This window comes from Balaenoptera physalus, assembly GCF_965194825.1.
Source record: "Balaenoptera physalus genome assembly, chromosome: 10".
Lineage (NCBI taxonomy): Eukaryota > Metazoa > Chordata > Mammalia > Artiodactyla > Balaenopteridae > Balaenoptera > Balaenoptera physalus.
The window spans coordinates 100,731,333-100,751,286 of NC_138889.1; the positions used below are offsets into that span (position 1 = coordinate 100,731,333).

The window sequence follows — 19,954 nt, forward strand, 5'->3', positions numbered from 1 at the left end:
TTCTAATACAACAGAGGATAGTACTCTTCAAACTTTTTTGATTGTCCACCCTATTAAGAATGTCTGAGTACACTCCCCAGACATTTACTTATACTATATACACACATTTCTAAAAAACATGTATAATAACACTTTCAAAATATAAATTTCTTAAGGATGAAGATAAAGGTAGTTTAAAAATTATTATTTTTATTTATTAGTACTTACTGATTATTTGGTTTTTCGGCCTTATTAGCAGTATAAAAACATCTTTTTCTTCTGGATGCTTACAGTTTTTTTTTTTTTTTTAAGGTTATACTTCTTAATGAAGTATAACATAGTTAGAAATGTACACAAATCCTGAGTACATAGCTGGTTGAATGTTCACAAAGTAAACATACCCATGTTCCCAGCAGCCAAGTTAAGAATTATAATATACCAATACTCCAAAGCCCCCGCGTGACTCCTTCCAGCCACCACTGACTTTTATTAGTTTTGTTTTTAATTTCATGGAAATAGGATCTATAGTATTCTTTTGTGTGTCTGCCTTTTTATTTTTTTTAAAATAAATTTATTTATTGATTTATTTTTGGCTGCGTTGGGTCTTCGCTGCTGCACGTGGGCTTTCTCTACTTGCGGAGCAGGGGCTACTCTTCGTTGTGGTGCATGGGCGTCTCACTGCAGTGGCTTCTCTTGTTGCAGAGCAGGGGCACTAGGGCGTGCGGGCTTCAGTAGTTGTGGTGCACGGGCTTAGTTGCTCCACGGCACGTGGGATCTTCCCAGACCAGGGCTTGAACCCGTGTCTCCTGCATTGGCAGATGGATTCTTAACCACTGTGCCACCAGGGAAGCCCTGTCTGCCTGCTTTTGCTTAACATGTTTGTAAGACTGATCTATGTTATTTCATTCAGCAATTCATTTCATTGCTGTGTTGTAGTCCATTGAAAGAATATACTATAATCCATTGATCCATTCTGTTAATGGACACTTGGATTGTTTCTAGTACCTGACTTTTATGACACGCTGCTTGGAACATACATACATATCTCTTTTGGTAAACAAGTATATCTTTCCGTATATATTTAAAATTGTAATTACTGGGTCAGAGGGCATGTCAAAGATTGGAGCCAGTAGGTAAAAAGTTTTCCAAAGTGGCTGTAACCAATTTATACTCCACCACAGGTGATCGGGATGCCTTGATTATTTGCATGGCTTCCTACTATCTTGAATTGACATTTTAATTCAAGGTACACTTAGTTAGATTTTAAAGTGGCATTCTTGAAAAGCTCAATTGTTTCTGGCTGATTCTCAGACCTGATTATAGACCGTCATTGTTTTTACCTTGCAATGTGTTTGATGAAGAGCCTATATCAAACGTAGGAATGCCAGCCCTGTCTTATCCTCATTTGTTCGTATGTACTTTGTTAATATTATATTCAATCTGGCTGCTTCACAGGAATTTTTTTTTTTTTTTTTTTGGCCACACCATGCACAGGATGTGGGATCTTAGTTCCCCAACCAGGGATCGAACCCACGCCCCCTGCATTGGCAGTGTGGAGTCATAACCACTGGACCACCAGGGAAGTCCCTTCACAGGAATTTTTAAAAGCCAAGTCCATACTGTGAAGGTGATTTTCATTATTTTAAAATTTTATTTATTTATTTATTTAATTGAAGGATAGTTGATTTACAATGTGTTAATTACTGCCGTACAGCAAAGTGATTCAGTTATACATATATACACATTCTTTTTTTTTTCCGGTCATTTTCATTACAATTAAGCAATATAATGTGTAAATCAGCTTAACCATGCCAACATACTGAAATCAAGTGGATGAGCGAGAGTGCCACTCTGCAACCCCGCCCCTCGCTGTGACTCACTCTTCCCTCAGATGCCGACCTCAAGACTAAGTGACAAATGACCACCTGGTGAAAGGACCAAATAAGGGCACCAGAGTCAATCCTGATAGTAAACATTAGCACATCTTAATTTATTTCTTCTGTGAGTGAGTCCACTGGAGCAGTGATTTTTTTTATGTTTTTTTTTTTCAGTGATGAAAACTATGGAGCGTCTCCACAGAAAAAAACGCTTTGCACGTATTTTCAGGGGATGTATTGATAGCTCAAACCTATCTGGCCTCAGATTAAAAATCTTTACTTAAAATTCGAAATAATTTTCTCATTAGTAGAATGGCAGAGGGTTATTAAGTGTTACAAATCTACTTCCGTAAAAATTCATTTATCTCTTTAACAAGCAATGAACAAACTGTGAAGCCTGCTCTTGTTGCATTTACTTTTTGGTAGGAAATCCAGATAAACAAATAACATAGAATCTAGGGGCAGAGTCAAGATGGCAGACTAGGAGGACGCGGAATTTGTGTCTCCGCACAACTAGGGCACCTACAGGAACCGGTGGGGGACCACGGACATCTAAGGGGATGGGAGGAACCCCCAGCGACCGGGTAGGATGTGGGAAGTGGGGGGGAGTGAGGGGGGAGGAGAAGTGGAGGCGGGACAGGACTGGCGCCCCTGAGGGGCGCCTGGGGAAGGGGGAGGGATCCCACACCCGACGGGGGAAATTGGTGAACCATTAGGAGGGCAGAGGATCAAAAGGGAGAGTGGCCAGGTTTCCCTGCCCACCTGGGCCCCCGGGAGCCTGCTGAGATCTGGGCCTGATCTTCTGCCCACCTAGGCCCCCTCCAGCTGCGCGGGTCCTGAGGGAGTGGGAGGGAGGGAAGCGGGAGCAAAAGTAAAGGCTGGATCTATGGGACTGGCACCCCTGGGGGGCGGCTGGGGGAGGGGAGGAGTTCCTACACCCAGTGGGACCCACCCACGGTTAGGGGTCCAGCAGTGATGGGGGAGACCCTGGGGGAGACCGTGGGGGGAGAGGGGGGCACAGAGGAATGGAAGGGAACACGGCCAGCACTTTCCCTGTCCACTTAGGCACCGGAGAGCCTGTTGGGCTCTGGGGCCCAATCCTCTTCCCGGGGAGCCTCCCTCCTGCAGCACAGAGCCCAAGCCCCACCCCTACACCCCACCCAGAGCCCCACCTCTACACTCGGAGACCCCCTCTGAGACCCCCTCCAACACGCCGGGCCTAAACCCCACCCACACACCCTCACCCAAGGCGTTACTCCAAACTCCTGAACCCCACACTCCAGAGGCCCTCCTGGGGAGGTGCTGCCACTCCCCTTCCACGCATGTCCTAAGCAGAGGCCCTGCCCCACAACTGAACGTCACCCTGGCTAGGCCTCACCCCCAAGGCCTTTTCCAGCCGCGCGGGTCCTAAGCCTATGCCCTGCCCCATGCTCAGATGTCACCCCCCCACCCGCCTAGGTCCCGCCCTACCCTAAACCCCGCCGCTGCCTAAGTTCCATCCCCACCTAAACTCTTCCCCCATAGCCAAGGCTTTTTTTTTTTTTCTTTTCTTCTTTTCTCCTCTTTTAGATTGGGGTTCTGTTTTACCTTATTGATTCATTTATATTTTTACTTTTTCTAATAAATCTTCTATTTTTCTAATTTTATTTTATTCTTTATACTTTGTTATTGTTCTGCTCCTTTTGGCTTGTTCCCTCCCCCCACCTTTTTTCTTTTTTCTGTTATGGTTTTATTTTACCTTGTTGCAATTGTTTCAATTATATTTCTATTTTTCCTAATATATTTTTTATCTTTCTAATTTTATTTTGTTTTTTATTCTTTATTATTGTATTGCTCCTTTTTATTTTTTTAATTGTTTTTGGCCATGCCACACGGCTTGTGGGATCTAGGTTCCCAGGCTGGAGGTCGGGCCCAAGCTCCTGTGGTGGGAGCTCTGAGTCCAAACCACTGGACTAACAGAGAACCTCAGACCCCAAGGAATATGAATCGGAGTGAGGCCTCCAGGAGGTCTCATCTAGGCACCAAGACCTGGCTCCACCCGACTGCCTGCAAACTCCAGTGCTGAATGCCTCAGGCCAAACAACCAGTAAGACAGGAATACAGCCCCACCCATCAAAGAACAAACAAACAAAAAGAAATGACAAAAAAATATGTTACACACAAAGGAGCAAGGTAAAAACCTACAAGACCAAGTAAATGAAGACGAAATAGGCAACGTACCTGAAAAAGAATTCAGAGTAATGATAGTAAAGATGATCCAAAATCTCAGAAACAGAATGGAGAAAATACAAGAAACATTCAACAAGGATCTAGAAGAACTAAAGAGCAAACAAACCGTGATGAACAACACAATAACTGAAATTAAAAATACTCTAGAAGGAATCAATAGCAGAATAACTGAGGCAGAAGAACAGATAGGTGAGCTGGAAGATAAAATGGTGGAAATAACTGCCAGGGAGCAGAAGAAAAAAGAATGAAAAGAACTAAGGACAGTCTCAGAGACCTCTGGGACAACATTAAACACACCACCATTCGAATTATAGGGGTCCCAGAAGAAGAAGAGGAAAAGAAAGGGTCTGAGAAAATATCTGAAGAGATTATAGTTGAAAACTTCCCTAACATGGGAAAGGAAATAGTCAATCAACACCAGGAAGCGCAGAGAGTCCTATACAGAATAAACCCAAAGAGAAACACTCCGAGACACATATTAATCAAACTATCAAAAATTAATTACAAAGAAAAATGTTAAAAGCAGCAAGGGAAAAGCAACAAATAACATACAAGGGAATCCCCATAAGGTTAACAGCTGATCTTTCAGCAGAAACTCTGCAAGCCAGAAGGGAGTGGCAGGACATATTTAAAGTGACGAAAGGGAAAAACCTACAAGATTATCCTACCCAGCAAGGATCTCATTCAGATTTGATGGAGAAATCAAAAGCTTTACAGACAAGCAAAAGCTAAGAGGATTCAGCACCACCAAACCAGCTTTACAACAAATGCTAAAGGAACTTTTCTAAGCGGGAAACACAAGAGAAGAAAAAGACGCACAAAAACAAGCCCAAATCAATTAAGAAAATGGTAATAGGAACATACATATCGATAATCACCTTGAATGTAAATGGATTAAATGCTCCAACCAAAAGACACAGACTGGCTGAATGGATACAAAAACAAGACGCTTATATATGCTGTCTACAAGAGACACACTTCAGACCTAAGGACACGTACAGACTGAAAGTGAGGGGATGGAAAAAGATATTCCATGCAAATGAAATCAAAAGAAAGCTGGAGTAGCAATACTCACATCAGATAAAATAGACTTTAAAATAAAGACTGTTATAAGAGATAAGGAGGGACACTACATAATTATCAAGGGATTGATCCAAGAAGAAAACATAACAATTATAAATATTTATGCACCCAACATAGGAGCACCTCAGTACATAAGGCAAATGCTAACAACCATAAAAGGAGAAATCGATAGTAACACAATAAGTGGGGGACTTTAACACCCCACTTACACCAATAGAAAGATCATCCAGACAGAAAATAAATAAGGAAACACAAGCTTTAAGTGACACAACAGACAAGCTAGACTTAATTGATACTTTTAGGACATTCCACCTGAAAGCAGAAGAATACACTTTCTTATCAAGTGCACACGGAATGTTCTCCAGGATAGATCACATTTTGGGTCACAAATCAAACCTTGGAAAATTTAAGAAAACTGAAATTGTATCAAGCATCTTTTCTGACCACAACGCTATGAGATTAGAAATCAATCACAGGAAAAAACAGTAAAAAACACAAACACATGGAGGCTAAACGGTGCGCTGCTAAATAACCAAGAGACCACTGAAGAAATAAAAGAGGAAATCAAAAAATACCTAGAAACAAATGACAACGAAAACACAACAATCCAAAACCTATGGGATGCAGCAAAAGCAGTTCTAAGAGGGAAGTTCATAGCAATTCAAGCTCACCTCAGGAAACAAGAAAAATCTCAAATAAACATCTAACCTTACACCTAAAGCAACCAGAAAAAGAAGAACAAAGAAAACCCAAAATTAGTAGAAGGAAAGAAATCATAAAGATCAGAGCAGAAATAAATGAAACAGAAACAAAACAATACCAGAGATCAATAAAACTAAAAGCTGGTTCTTTGAGAAGATAAACAAAATTGATAAACCTTTAGCCAGACTCATCAAGAAAAAAAGGGAGAGGACGCAAATCAATAAAATCAGAAATGAAAAAGGAGAGGTTAGAACTGATACCACAGAAATACAAAAGATCATAAGAGACTACTACAAGCAACTATAAGCCAATAAAATGGATAACCTGAAAGAAATGGACAAATTCTTGGAAGAGTACAACCTTCCAAGATAGAACCAGGAAGAACTAGAAAATATAAACAGACCAATCACAGGTAGTGAAATTGAAACTGTAATTAAAAATCTTCCAACAGGGCTTCCCTGGTGGTGCAGTGGTTGAGAATCTGCCTGCCGATGCAGGGGACACGGGTTCAAGCCCTGGTCTGAGAAGATCCCACATGCCACGGAGCAACTGGGCCCGTGAGCCACAATTGCTGAGCCTGTGCGTCTGGAGTCTGTGCTCCGCAACAAGAGAGGCCGCGATGGTGAGAGGCCCACGCACCGCGATGAAGAGTGGTCCCCACTTGCCGCAACTAGAGAAAGCCCTCGCACAGAAACGAAGACTCAACACAGTCATAAATAAGTAAATAAATAAATAAAAGAACGTGAATTTCTTAAAAAAATAAAAAATAAAAATCCTGCTCCCCCATTAAAAAAAAAAAAAAAAATCTTCCAACAAACAAAACTCCAGGACAGATGGCTTCATAGGTGAATTCTATCAAACATTTAGAGAAGAATTAACACCTATCCTTCTCAAACTCTTCCAAAAAATTGTGGAGGGAGGAACACTCCCAAACTCGTTCTACGAGGCCACCATCACCCTGATACCAAAACCGGACAAAGATATCACAAAAAAAGAAAATTATAGACCAATATCACTGATGAACACATGCAAAAATCCTCAACAAAATACTAGCAAACAGAATCCAGCAACAGATTAAAAGGATCATACACCATGATCAAGTGGGATTTTTCCCAGGGATGCAAGGATTCTTCAATATATGTAAAACAATCAATGTGATACACCATATTAACAAATTGAAGAATACAAACCATATGATCATCTTAATAGATGCAGAAAAAGCTTTTGACAAAATTCAACACCCATTTATGATGAAAACTCTCCAGAAAATGGGCACAGAGGGAACCTATCTCAACATAATAAAAGCCACATACGACAAACCCACAGCAAACATCATTCTCAATGGTGAAAAACTGAAAGCATTTCCTCTAAGATCAGGAACAAGACAAGGATGTCCACTCTCGCCACTATTATTCAACATTGTATTGGACGTCATAGCCACAGCAATCAGAGAGGAAAAAGAAATAAAAGGAATACAAATTGGAAAAGAAGAAGTAAAACTGTCACTGTTTGCAGATGACATGATACTATACATAGAGAATCCTAAAAATGCCACCAGAAAACTACTAGAACTAATCAATGAATTTGGTAAGGCTGCAGGATACAAAATTAATGCACAGAAATCTCTTGCATTCCTGTACACTAACAACGAAAGATCAGAAAGAGAAATTAAGGAAACAATCCCATTTACCATCACAACAAAAAGAATAAAATACCTAGGAATAAACCTACCTAAGGAGGCAAAAGACCTGTACTCAGAAAACTATAAAACACTGATGAAAGAAATCAAAGATAACATAAACAGATGGAGAGATATACCATGCTCCTGGATTGGAAGAATCAACATTGTGAAAATGACTATACTACTCAAAGCAATCTACAGGTTCAATGCAATCCCTCTCAAAGTACCAATGGCATTTTTCACAGAACTCGAACAAGAAATTTTACAATTTGTATGGAAACACAAAAGATCCTAAATAGCCAAAGCAATCTTTGAGAAAGAAAAACAGAGCTGGAGGAATCAGGTTCCCTGACTTCAGACTATACTACAAAGCTACAGTAATCAAGACAGTTTGGTACTGGCACAAATACAGAAATATAGATCAATGCAACACGACAGAAAGCCCACACACATATGGTCACCTTATCTTTGATAAAGGAGGCAAGAATAGAAAATGGAGAAAAAGACAGCCTCTTCAATAAGTGGTGCTGGGAAAACTGGACAGCTACATGTAAAAGAATGAAATTAGAACACTCCTGGACTTCCCTGGTGGCGCAGTGGTTAAGAATCCGCCTGCCAGTTCAGGGGACATGGGTTCAATCCCTGGTCTGGGAAGATCCCACATGCCATGGAGCAACTAAGCCCGTACGCCACAACTACTGAGCCTGTGCTCTAGAGCCCACGAACCACAACTACTGAGCCCGTGTGCCACAACTACTGAAGCCCACGCGCCTAGAGCCCGTGCTCTGCAAGAGAAGCCACCGTAATGAGAAGCCCTCACACCACAAGGAAGAGTAGCCTCCGCTCACCGCAACTAGAGAAAGCCCGTGTGCAGCAACGAAGACCCAATGCAGCCAAAAAAAAAAAAAAAGAACACTCCCTAACACCATACACAAAAACAAACTCAAAATGGATTAAAGACCTAAATGTAAGGTCAGACACTATAAAACTCTTAGAGGAAAACATAGGAAGAACACTCTATGATGTAAATCACAGCAAGATCCTTTTTGACCAACCTCCTAGAGTAATGGAAATAAAAACAAAAATAAACAAACGGGACCTAATGAAAATTAAAAGCTTTTGCAGAGCAAAGGAAACTATAAACAAGACAAAAAGACAACCCTCAGAATGGGAGAAATTATTTGCAAACGAAGCAACAGACAAAGGATTAATCTCCAAGATATACAAGCAGCTCATGCAGTTCAATATGAAAAAACAAACAACCCAGTCCAAAAATGGGCGGAAGACCTAAATAGACATTTCTCCAAAGAAGACATACAGATGGCCAACAAACACATGAAGAGATGTTCAACATCACTAATCATTAGAGAAATGCAAATCAAAACTACAATGAGGTATCACCTCACACTGGTCAGAATGGCCATCATTAAAAAATCTACAAACAATAAATGCTGGAGAGGGTGTGGAGAATAGGGAACCCTCCTCCACTGTTGGTGGGAATGTAAATTGATACAACCGCTATGGAGAACAGTATGGAGGTTCTTTAAAAAACTAAAAATAGAACTACCATATGACCCAGCAATCCCACTACTGGGCATATACCCTGAGAAAACCATAATTCAAAAAGAGACACATACCACAATGTTCATTGCAGCACTATTTACAATAGCCAGGATATGGAAACAACCTAAATGTCCATCGACAGATGACTGCATAAAGAAGATGTGGCACATGTATACAATGGAATATTACTCAGCCATAAAAAGGAACGAAATTGAGTTATTTGTAGTGAGGTGGATGGACCAACAATCTGTCATACAGAGTGAAGTAACTCAGAAAGAGAAAAACAAATACCGTATGCTAATGCATATATATGGAGTTTTAAAAAGCGGTACTGATGAACCTAGCGGCAGGGCAGGAATACAGACGCAGACGTAGAGAACATACTTGAGGGCACCGGTGGAGGGGGGGGAAGCTGGGATGAAGTGAGAGAGTAGCATTGACATATATACAGTAGCAAAAGTAAAATGGATGGCTCTTGGGAAGCTTCATTGCACAGGGAGATCAGCTCAGTGCTTTGTGACGACCTAGAGGGACAGGATAGGGAGGGTGGGAGGGAGGCTCAAGAGGGAGGGGATATGGGGATATATGTATACATACCGTTGATTCACTTTGTACAGCAGAAACTAACACAACACTGTAAAGCATTTATATTCCAATAAAGATGTGAAAAAAAAAATAACATAGAATCTAAAATATAACATCAAGCATGGCTAAATGTCAGAAGGAAAAATAAAGCGGGGCAAGGAGAGAGACTGCCCACAGCACCTCACTGTGCACTAAGGGAGAGAAGGAGCAGGTGTGCAGGAGAGCACGTGCACGACAGCTACTCTGCTTCTTCGTAGGCAAGGCAGGGAGGAACTCTCAGGAGGTGACACAGCAGCAGAGACCTGAATGAAATGAGGGCATTAGAAACCTGAGTACCTGGAGGAAGAGCATTCCAGGATGAGGAAGAGCAGGGAGAAAGGTCCTGAAGGGAATAGAGTATGTGGTTGGCTTCTATGAGACAGTAAGAAGGCCACTACTGTTATAGCTGAGTGAGTGACCAGAGGAAAGAGTAGAAGGAAAAAAAGGTCAGGAGGGGTACCCAGGGCTAAATCACAAACTAAGGCTAAATACAGCATTACAAGTTAATTCTTTGAGATATCAGCAAGATGAATACTAAGTAATAAAGTTCTAATGATGACAGAGCTAACAAGATGATATCATGATGGGAATTTCATTTAAGTTAAAAACATTTATCAGGGACTTCCTTGGTGGCGCAGTGGTTAAGACTCCATGCTCCCAATGCAGGAGGCCACGGTTCAATCCCTGGTCAGGGAACTAGATCCCACATGCATGCCGCAAGTAAGGAGCCCTCCTGCTGCAACTAAGACCCAGTGCAACCAAATAAAAAAAAAAAGAAAAAACAAAAAAAACATATATCAAATTTAAAAATATATGTTTCTTCAATTTCTCTAGGCAAATTCATTTTTCTCTTCACTTGGAGATTCAGGGAGGGAGTGATTAAATTTTTATGTTATTTTTCTCCCCAAATACCAAACTTATGTATTTCAGATACATTTTTTTAAACTGAAGTATAGTTAATTTACAATGTTGTATTAGTTTCAAGTGTATAGCAAAGTGATTCAGTTATACATATTTATCTATATCTATATATTCATATTCTTTCTCAGATTCTTTTCCATTATAGGTTATTACAAGATATTGAGTATAGTTCCTTGTGCTATACAGTAGGTCCTTGTTGTTTATCTATTTTATATATAGTAGTGTGTATATGTTAATACCAAACTCCTAATTTATCTGCCACCCCTGCCCTGTTACATTTGTACACAGGGTGGTGTAAGAAGGACAAAACCATGACAGAATATACCTTATCATAATACTGCAGCCTGGGGGTGGACACAATCTCCCCATCCTCTGAACGGATCAAGCGATCTAAGAATTCCTCTTTGCCCACTTCAGATGCTGCCTGGCAGAAACATTCCAGAGCCTGGAAAAATAGAAGAATACAAAATGACTTATGATAGACTGTTCCACTTCTAGGTGCTATAAGTCAAGGGTTCTTGTACCAAGGAAAACCAAAAAAGAAATAAAATTATTTAAGATCATTGACTGCATTTGCAGTTTCTGTCATATCTAAATTCTCTGATGCATTATTTAATATTTCCTTTAATTTATCTAACTTTTTAACTTAAATGCTGTTAGTTAAAAAGTAAACTTTAACAAGAAAATTGATGGATAAATGTGATACACCAACTGTAGCAACATGTTAACAATTGTAGAATTTGAGTGGGGGGTATATGATTGTTTAGTATGAAAGTCTTTGAACTTTTCTTTATGTTTGAAAAGCTCCATAACAGGATGTCAAGAAAAAATTAGAAATGTAAACTACCATAATGGGAAGAAAACCAGCATAAAAAAAAGATATAGGACTTCCCAGGTGGTGCAGTGGTTAAGAATCCGCCTGCCAATGCGGGGGACACGGTTTCAAGCCCTGGTCCCGGAAGATCCCACATGCCGCAGAGCAACTAAGCCCGTGTGCCACAACTACTGAGCCTGCGCTCTAGAGCCTGCGAGCCACAACTACTGAGCTTAGAGCCCTTGCTCTGCAACAGGAGAAGCCACTGCAATGAGAAGCCCGTGCACCGCAACGAAGAGCAGCCCCCGCTCGCCACCACTAGAGAAACCCACGCAGCAACGAAGACCAAACGCAGCCAAAAATAAATTAAAAAAAAAAAAAAGATACAATAAAAAGTGTAATTGAGAAATAAATTTTATTTGCAAAAATGCATCCCTAAAAATACCTGCACAGGGGCAGGAAGGTTTTAATGTTTTCTTCTTCATATTTTCCTGTGTCCTAAGTAATCTGCAAAGTACATGAAGCTAAACGGTCCCCACAGGTATATCATGCCCCTTGTTGGCACTATTAGTCTTCTGTATCTTTATCTGGAGGATTCTGTGCCTCCCGTTCTCTCACTTAGATGGAAGCTAAATGCTCTCCTTGCACTAAGGTTTGCTCATCTTTCAAATGCAGTTTACCTTCTGTCCCTCTCCTGTAACCAGGTAGCACCGTCCCAGCATAAATCGACAGGAACCAACATTGACTTGACACCAGGGATGTAGCAGTTGAATATAATCCTTAAAGGCATAAAAGATGTTTTCTGATTAGAGAATAAATATTCCTTAAGGAGATACTCATTTCCAAGTTCTTCACAGAGGGAGAGAAGATAGTGGTCAATCAACACAAAAAAGTCGTATTTCCAGAAATCATCTGGAGATTAAAACCGAATCCTGTTAATCCATTCTTATACTAGGTTATTAGACACTCTAAGAAAGCAAACAGGACTGCAGTAACACTAACACATGTAAACAAACATGCACTTTCCATCTTAGCAATTTTCCAACTTTTGGTATTTACTGGTTCAACTGACCAGATTCCAGTGAAGGATTTATATGAAGACAATGGTATGTTTTCTTACTATAAAGAGATGCAATAAAGAGAACTAACAAAGAAATACTCTATAAAAAATTGTTAGGAATGATAACTGCCAAGAGGGAAGTAAAGAAAATCTCTCTGGGGTATGTTTCAGTGTAAATGAGTGTACATTATTGTGGTTCTTACTATCAGCCCAATTAAAATGCAGGAAACATTTACAAAGAAGAAAGTCCCAGAAATCCCAATCTTTACAAGAATGACTGTCCTGAAATGTTCAACAGTACTCACCTGCAATTGTACATACTGACAATTTCCCATCAAACATTCTAGAAAGAGGCAACCAGGATTGCTAGGCCATCTAGTCTTTGGTTAAGGAGATTATTTACTGTTTTGGCAAAACTTAAATATATCAATACATGTTAGGCATCAAACTCCATGAAATGGCTTAATTTTTAAAAAGAAGGTAAAGAGGGGCTCCTCTGGTGGCGCAGTGGTTAAGAATCCGCCGGCCAGCGCAGGGGACACGGGTTCGAGCCCTGTTCTGGGAAGATCCCACATACCACGGAGCAACTAAGCCCCTGCACCACAACTACTGAGCCTGCGCTCTAGAGCCCGCGAGCCACAACTACTGAAGCCTGCACGCCTACAGCCCATGCTCTGCAACAAGAGAAGCCACCACAGTGAGAAGCCCACGCACCACAACAAAGAGTAGCCCCCGCTTGCCGCAAGTATAGAAAGCCCGCGCACAGCAATGAAGACCCACTGCAACCAGAAATAAAAATTTTTTTAAAATTAATTAATTTGTTAAAAAAAAGGTAAAGGGAAGGTGGCATGGCACACGTCCTTTCTACGTAATTATGTAACTTTAATGTTAGACAAGCATAGTGGAAAGGTTAGATACTAGGAACCTAGTCACCTAGATTAGAGCTCAATTAACAATGGACTAAAGCATGTATTTCATCCCTGGGTGGTCACTTCTAATTCTAGCTAGTATATTGCACAAGCATACTATGCCAGTGGATACACAGTACCTAACACAGCGCCTGGCATACAGAGCCGTTCAATAAATATTTGATGAATGTATGTTTTAAAAGAGATCTAGGGCTTCCCTGGTGGCGCAGTGGTTAAGAATCTGCCTGCCAATGCAGGTGACACGGGTTCAAGCCCTGGCCCGGAAGATCCCACATGCCGCGGAGCAACTAAGCCCGTGTGCCACAACTACCGAGCCTGCACTCTGGAGCCCGTGAGCCACAACTACTGAAGCCAGCACACCCTAGAGCCCGTGCTCCACAACAGGAGAAGCCACTGTGATGAGAAGCCCACGCACCGCAACGAAGAGTAGCCCCCGCTCACCGCAACGAGAGAAAGCCCGCGTTCAGCAACAAAGACCCAACGCAGCCAAAAATTAAAAAATAAAATAATAAATAAATTATAAAAAAAAAAAAACAAGAGAGATCTAGGTATCAAATGTGTGTGCACCAATAAAATCTGGCTCAACTCCTGAGCAAAAAAACAAATTAAAAGAAAATAAAAGTTGGGATATCTGAAAATAAATATCATCTCTTGTTGGGGGGATAAGCACCCAACCTCATTAAAAATCTTCATTACACAGGCAGAATATTACTGAATCTTAGACTATTTGGGTAAAAGAAACCATTCAACTGGCTTTTAAATGAAAGGATACAAAAGCTGCAATAAATAATTGGTAATTGCAGTAATCATCTCAGGCCAGTTCAACCCAGTCTGGCTTAGAGGTGCCTTTGGTTGAGAGAACAGATGAGATATAATGTGTTTTCTTGCAATTTCTTGGAAGAATAACTCCACAATTGTCTGAGGGCTAGATACTTAAAAATAAAAAGTTTTAACAGTCACCAACTTGTGATAGTAGTATCAATTTTCAATTAAGACAGTCTACCGATTCATTTTATGCCTGTAACAAAGAACATTTTTTATTTCAAATATAAAATGCATCACTGGTGTAATCAATGCCAATATAAATAAAAGCAATCTGTAAACTATGAAGTACTATATAAATGCAATAAAAAAACCACTTAACATTGTAGTCATTCCTTTTCTCTAGAAAGTGTTTCCAGTAAGTACAGTCCTAAGATTCTAAGTTTTATACCAAAACAATAGAAAATAAATTCTCCAGAATGGTTCTCACGCATGAGAGAGGGCTCCTTTTGAATATTTGCTGATGAAGACAAGATTACAAAAGCTATATGAACTTCGCAAATTAAAAAAAAGATTTTGTTGAATTAATCACTGGAGTGTCAATATACAATGGAAAAGCAGCAGTGCATATAAACACATGCAATACCCTTCATTTATGTCTGATCTAGGGTTACACCTGCACAAACCTCTTGTCACAACCAGAGGTCTCAGGACACAGCTTGCTTGTACCCTCTCAAAGTGAAAGCACAGCCTAACTGACCTTTCCAAAGCAAAGGTGGCAAAAGACCACTTTAATGAATATGCAATAAATGCCAAACTTGAAATCAAATGCTTACCAAACTTATTTGCCATTAAAGCACCAGAGTCAGTTAGTTCCAGTACTGATAAATGTTGAAGATTAGACTCCCTGTGAGGAAAAGGAAAACAAAAAAACAACAGCTCAATAAATTCTCCTATGCTAAACATTACTTCAACAAGTTAGCCTATCAAGAACACTGTCAATTTTATTAACAAATTACACATGAAAGCACAAAAAAATCTGGAAAATGACCCATGGTTTAGATTGTTGCCCATCGTTTCATTCAGTGATCCTTCAATGAGAAGCCAGAGCAGAAATTTCTTAAGACCTCCATGCCATGAAAATCTTTCCCTTGCCAGAAAAAACAAAATGGCTTATCTAATTGAAATGTGAGTCTTGTAGGTACATATTGAATTTTCTTTCTTCTTTTGGCTATAAAGAATCTCAGCCTACCCTTAATAACTAGCACATTTTTATGTGTGGTCTAACCTTCCCCATGACCTCATCTTATTATTCTGCCTTCAACAGGATTTGTCTTTGCATTATACATACACATATATAATAATAAATATATATTTATTATTTTCATTCTTAGAAGTTGCCTTTAACCTTTATAAAATGAAGTATCTGAAAGCTCTGAATTTTAAAGGCATATCACTGCTATAGCATAACTTAAAAATTTTTTTTCTTTCAGACAATGGAAAAAATAATTAAGCTCACAATTTATTTCTAAAATAATTAGAACAATGAAACTCACAGTGTGTCAACTGGAACATCAGTTGCCAAGCACTGACTTCCCCACTTAATGAGGTAATAAGATAAGAGTAGGGGAGCTGTTCGATGTAGTAGGTCTTGCTGAGCTTGAAAGAGCTGACCAGCTCCCAAAATCACCTATACAGGGTGGGTGGGTGAGACAGTAAATAGCAATTAGTAATGATAACTCTTAGGTTCAGGTGGAGGTAAAATAAAATAACAAACACAGTTACAAAGGGCATACATAAAAGCAACACACACACATACATAAAAGCAACACACGTATTACATTTTGGGGTAGCAGGTGGCAAAAATATCTACCCATTTAACAGTACAAAATAATAAAAAATAGCTCACCATGTCATGGGAGCTGATGGTGAAAAAGAAAACAACAACAAACAGCTTAACTTTCATTAAATCTGTAGGTTCAGGACTCAAGAAGAGTAACAGGGAAATCTAAGTCCTTTCTTAAGCTTCTGGTCTTGGGTAAAAATAGGTATGACCATTAGAGGAAAATTTTACAAGAATACCAAAAGTTTTAAAAATGTGCATAACTTTGGGACTTCTCTGGCGGTCCAGTGGTTAAGACTCCGCGCTTCCACTGTGGGGTGCACAGGTTCATCGATCCCTGGTCGGGGAACTAAGATCCGTATGCCACGCGGCGTGGCCGAAAGGAAAAAAAAAATGTGCGTTAACTTATGACCAATCAATTCTAGTTCTTAGAATTCATCCTGGAGATATAGTCAAAGGGGTACAGAAAGTTCTATCTATAAGGGGAAAACTGGCAACAACCTGGATGGCCACAGGATTGGTTGAATAAATTAAAATTATAGTAGGTAACTATTAAAAATAATGTTGTATAAAAATACTTAGTAACATGTGAACATGCTGGTGAGATTTGTAAAGAGGAAGAATAAAAACAACCAGATTCCAAAAAATAATATATAGCATATACTAATTTTCTAATAAAATTTAAAAACTATTTGCAGAGAAAAAAAATGGGTGTATAACAAAATGTAAATAGCGGGACTTCCCTGGCCCAGTGGGTAAGACTCCACGCTTCCAATGTAGGGGGCCTGGCTTTGATCCCTGGTTGGGGAACTAGATCCTGCAGGCATGCTGCAACTAAGAGTCCGCATGCAGCAACTAAAAGATCCTGCATGCCTCAACGAAGACCCAGCGCAGCAAAATAAATAAATAAATAAATATTTTTAAAAAAAATGTAATAGTGGTTATCATTGGGTAGAAGATTACAGATGAATTCCCTGGTGGTCCAGTGGTTAGAACTCAGGCTTTCACTGCCAGAGTCTGGGTTCAATCCCTGGTTGGGGAACTAAGATCCTGCAAGCCATGCGGCAAACAAACAAACAAAAATACCCTCCAAAACCTGAAGAGATGGAAGAATCTACAAAGATTAAAAAGAACTTTGTTAGTAAGGGCTGCCCGAAGTGGCAGACTCTCAGGAAAGGTTCCTGTTTCTCCTTGGTGGTCCTAAACAAATCATCTGCCTAAATGTTTTTTCCTTATTTTTACCTGAAATTCTGCCATTAGCAATGTATTTGAGTTAATAAATTCTGATTTAAAAAGTATAAATATCCCTGGGGGCCCCAAAGGCCTTTCAGTTATTTATACATTAACATGAATTAGTTTAATTAGATTGCTTCCTTGTCAGGTTCAGATGAGTGAGATAAACGGGACTTCTGACAGTGGGCAGAAAGGTAATTTTTGAACATAAAACATTCAGTAGCAGGGGAGAAGAGGGCAGTGGTATGGCAACAAGAGTCTGGTGGCCTAAGGGGAATACAATGGAAAAGGATGCAGAGAATGGAGTTAGGAGGACCCTCAAAACAAACTCTATAATCTTAAAACTGCTTAGGGTAAATCCCGTACTGCAGAGAAAGAGAAGTTCTTTTTCTTCTTCTTCCTCTCTCCTCCACATTAAATGGTACCCTGCTATCACATCCAAAGTTGTACTAATAATACTACATTTTGGGAGAGCCACCCTAGGAAATTATCCCACCATTATATATACAAAGGTTAAGAGTAAAACAACCTGCTTCATATATGTTCTTAACCTGTAATTTTAGGTTATCATGTTTACTCATTCTTAATTCAACATGTATTTATAGAGTACCTACTAAGGGCCAAGCATGGGGGATAGAGCAGTGAACAAAGACAGAAGTCTCCGTGCTCTCAGAGCTGACGTTCTGCTATGTGCCTGTAGGTCAAGAAGAGGTTTCAGATGTTACAAGCTTTCCCTCAAGTAGTACTTACTGCATCTCCTAGCCTCATCAGTAGCTGCTGTAAGATCAAGAGGTCTCGGCAGATGAGGAAGCGAGTACTGGCAATTTTACACACACTTCTGCACACAATACGCCCTGCTGTGCTACTACCATAGAGCTGGGAAAGATTCATTCGAATATTCAAAGGCTGAGCTGTAATTAAAAAAAAAAAACAAAACAGGTAAATGTATCACTGTTTTCTCTAAATCAGAGAGGTACATCTGTTGTTTTGTCATTTACCTGGATTGAATCCCTTTTCCATTTCCACTTCTGTTTCATAATCCATTTCCCGTATAAGAAGTCCAATGGCATGGGTTGGGTTCCTAATCTCTTGTAGTTTACTACAAATATCCTCCATCACATTGTCTCTATAAGGAAATTAGAAAACTCCTATTACTACCGAGAATATATAAGATAGACTCCATATGCCATATAAGCTAAATGCCCTATGAAACAGGAAAACCAGCCATACAATAAAGGAGCAGAGATACTCACTCTGGTGTACAAGAGATTTATACTCCACGTAGCAAATTTTCCCTCATTTGTTTTTTGGAAATGACAGACAAAATGAATGTGAGAAAAATACTTTTACATTTTAGAATTTATAGCTCAGTTAATAGCCAGACCATAATTCATGAATCTGTTTCCAAACCTGAATTCATGTATTAGATTTTCTGTTTAAAAGCTGAAATACCTACTTAGAATCATGGCAACTCACTTTAACTTTAAGCCTCTACTTTGTACACACTTGAGTGTACATTAAAAACCTGATTTTGGGGGCTTCCCTGGTGGCGCAGTGGTTAAGAATTCGCCTGCCAATGCAGGGGACACGGGTGCGGGCCCTGGTCCGGGAGGATCCCACATGCCGCGGAGCAACTAAGCCCGTGAGCCACAACTACTGAGCCCATGCGCCGCATCTACTGAAGCCTGCGTGCTCTAGAGCCTGTGCTCCGCAACAAGCCACCACAATGAGAAACCCACGCACTGCAACGAAGACCTAATGCAGCCAATAAATAAATAAATAAATAAATAAATAAATAAATAAATAAATAAATAAATAATTGTTAAAAAAAAAACACAAAAAAACCCCCTGATTTTGGCACTAAGAACTGCTAAATTTCCATTAGGAAATGGACTTTACCCTAAATTCTCCTTACACATCAATAGTGATCAAATCTTCCAGAATCTGTTCTGCTGCCTTTTCTGGAGACTGTAGGTTGTAACAACTCATTTCCATCATTACTGACATATCCATAGTTACTGACTCTCCAATCAGCCGAAGGCATTTTATGAGACATATGACATCCCGAGCAACATCCACATCTATAAGCAAGAGAAAGTTGACATTCATGTCTCAAGCCAATGAAGAGCTGCTAGCTAATATTATATTAAATTAAAATATTAATAATTAAATGCCAGGTATCCATCTGAGGTCTTAAAGATGTTTAGGCCTCTTCAGTTTCCCCGAAAATATCTACAATGTGGTAAATTGGCCAGGAAAGATCAGAGTGGAAATCAATGTTTTCTGCATTCATTTGAAAGAAAGCATAGGGTTCATGGCGGAAAGGGCTTAAATACGGACATAACAATTACTATTACCATCAGATATGGTTGTCTCATCCTCTGTCAAAAGATTCTCATCAGGTAGGAGATATAAATGATCCACTAAGGAGGAAGGCACAAGGAAAGACAGGTACCCCTGGAAATACAAATCTTCCAGTTACATTTTTTTTTCAGTGAATGTTTAAAGATAAAAAATAGTTGAGACCTGAATCTTATCATGAGCTAACCCCAGACAAATCCAAATTAAGGGACACTCTACCAAACAACAGGCGTAGTCTTCAAAAAAATGTCAATGTCATGAAAGACAAAGAAAGGCTGACAACAGCTGGAGAT

At 39.8% G+C, this 19,954-nt stretch overlaps 1 protein-coding gene and 1 long non-coding RNA gene across 5 annotated transcripts in view; both read right to left on the reverse strand.

Annotated features, from left to right (window-relative positions):
* NUP160 (nucleoporin 160) overlaps window positions 1-19,954 on the reverse strand; it is a 59,695-nt gene that overhangs the window by 13,111 nt on the left and 26,630 nt on the right. For 2 of the 4 annotated variants that reach the window (XR_014268246.1, XM_082478332.1), the window contains exons 14-23: window positions 19,658-19,757; window positions 19,216-19,381; window positions 18,299-18,426; window positions 18,051-18,211; window positions 15,781-15,914; window positions 15,061-15,131; window positions 14,235-14,394; window positions 12,839-12,908; window positions 12,154-12,252; window positions 10,985-11,104 (exon numbers count right to left, since the gene is read on the reverse strand). Coding sequence is in view for 3 of the 4 variants with exons in the window: in XM_082478332.1 (XP_082334458.1) it covers window positions 10,985-11,104; window positions 12,154-12,252; window positions 12,839-12,908; window positions 14,235-14,394; window positions 15,061-15,131; window positions 15,781-15,914; window positions 18,051-18,211; window positions 18,299-18,426; window positions 19,216-19,381; window positions 19,658-19,757 (1,209 nt within the window). In the remaining variant the exon portion in view is untranslated. Of the gene's footprint in view, window positions 1-10,984; window positions 11,105-12,153; window positions 12,253-12,838; window positions 12,909-14,234; window positions 14,395-15,060; window positions 15,132-15,780; window positions 15,915-18,050; window positions 18,212-18,298; window positions 18,427-19,199; window positions 19,382-19,657; window positions 19,758-19,954 lie in introns of those variants that run through there. The other 2 variants (XM_082478333.1, XM_082478334.1) reach the window with 2 other exon arrangements.
* Window positions 1,671-10,974, reverse strand: LOC309668493. The gene is made up of 2 exons (XR_014268255.1): window positions 6,689-10,974; window positions 1,671-6,323 (listed from the first exon to the last, which is right to left on the reverse strand). It is a non-coding gene; the product is annotated as an uncharacterized lncRNA (long non-coding RNA).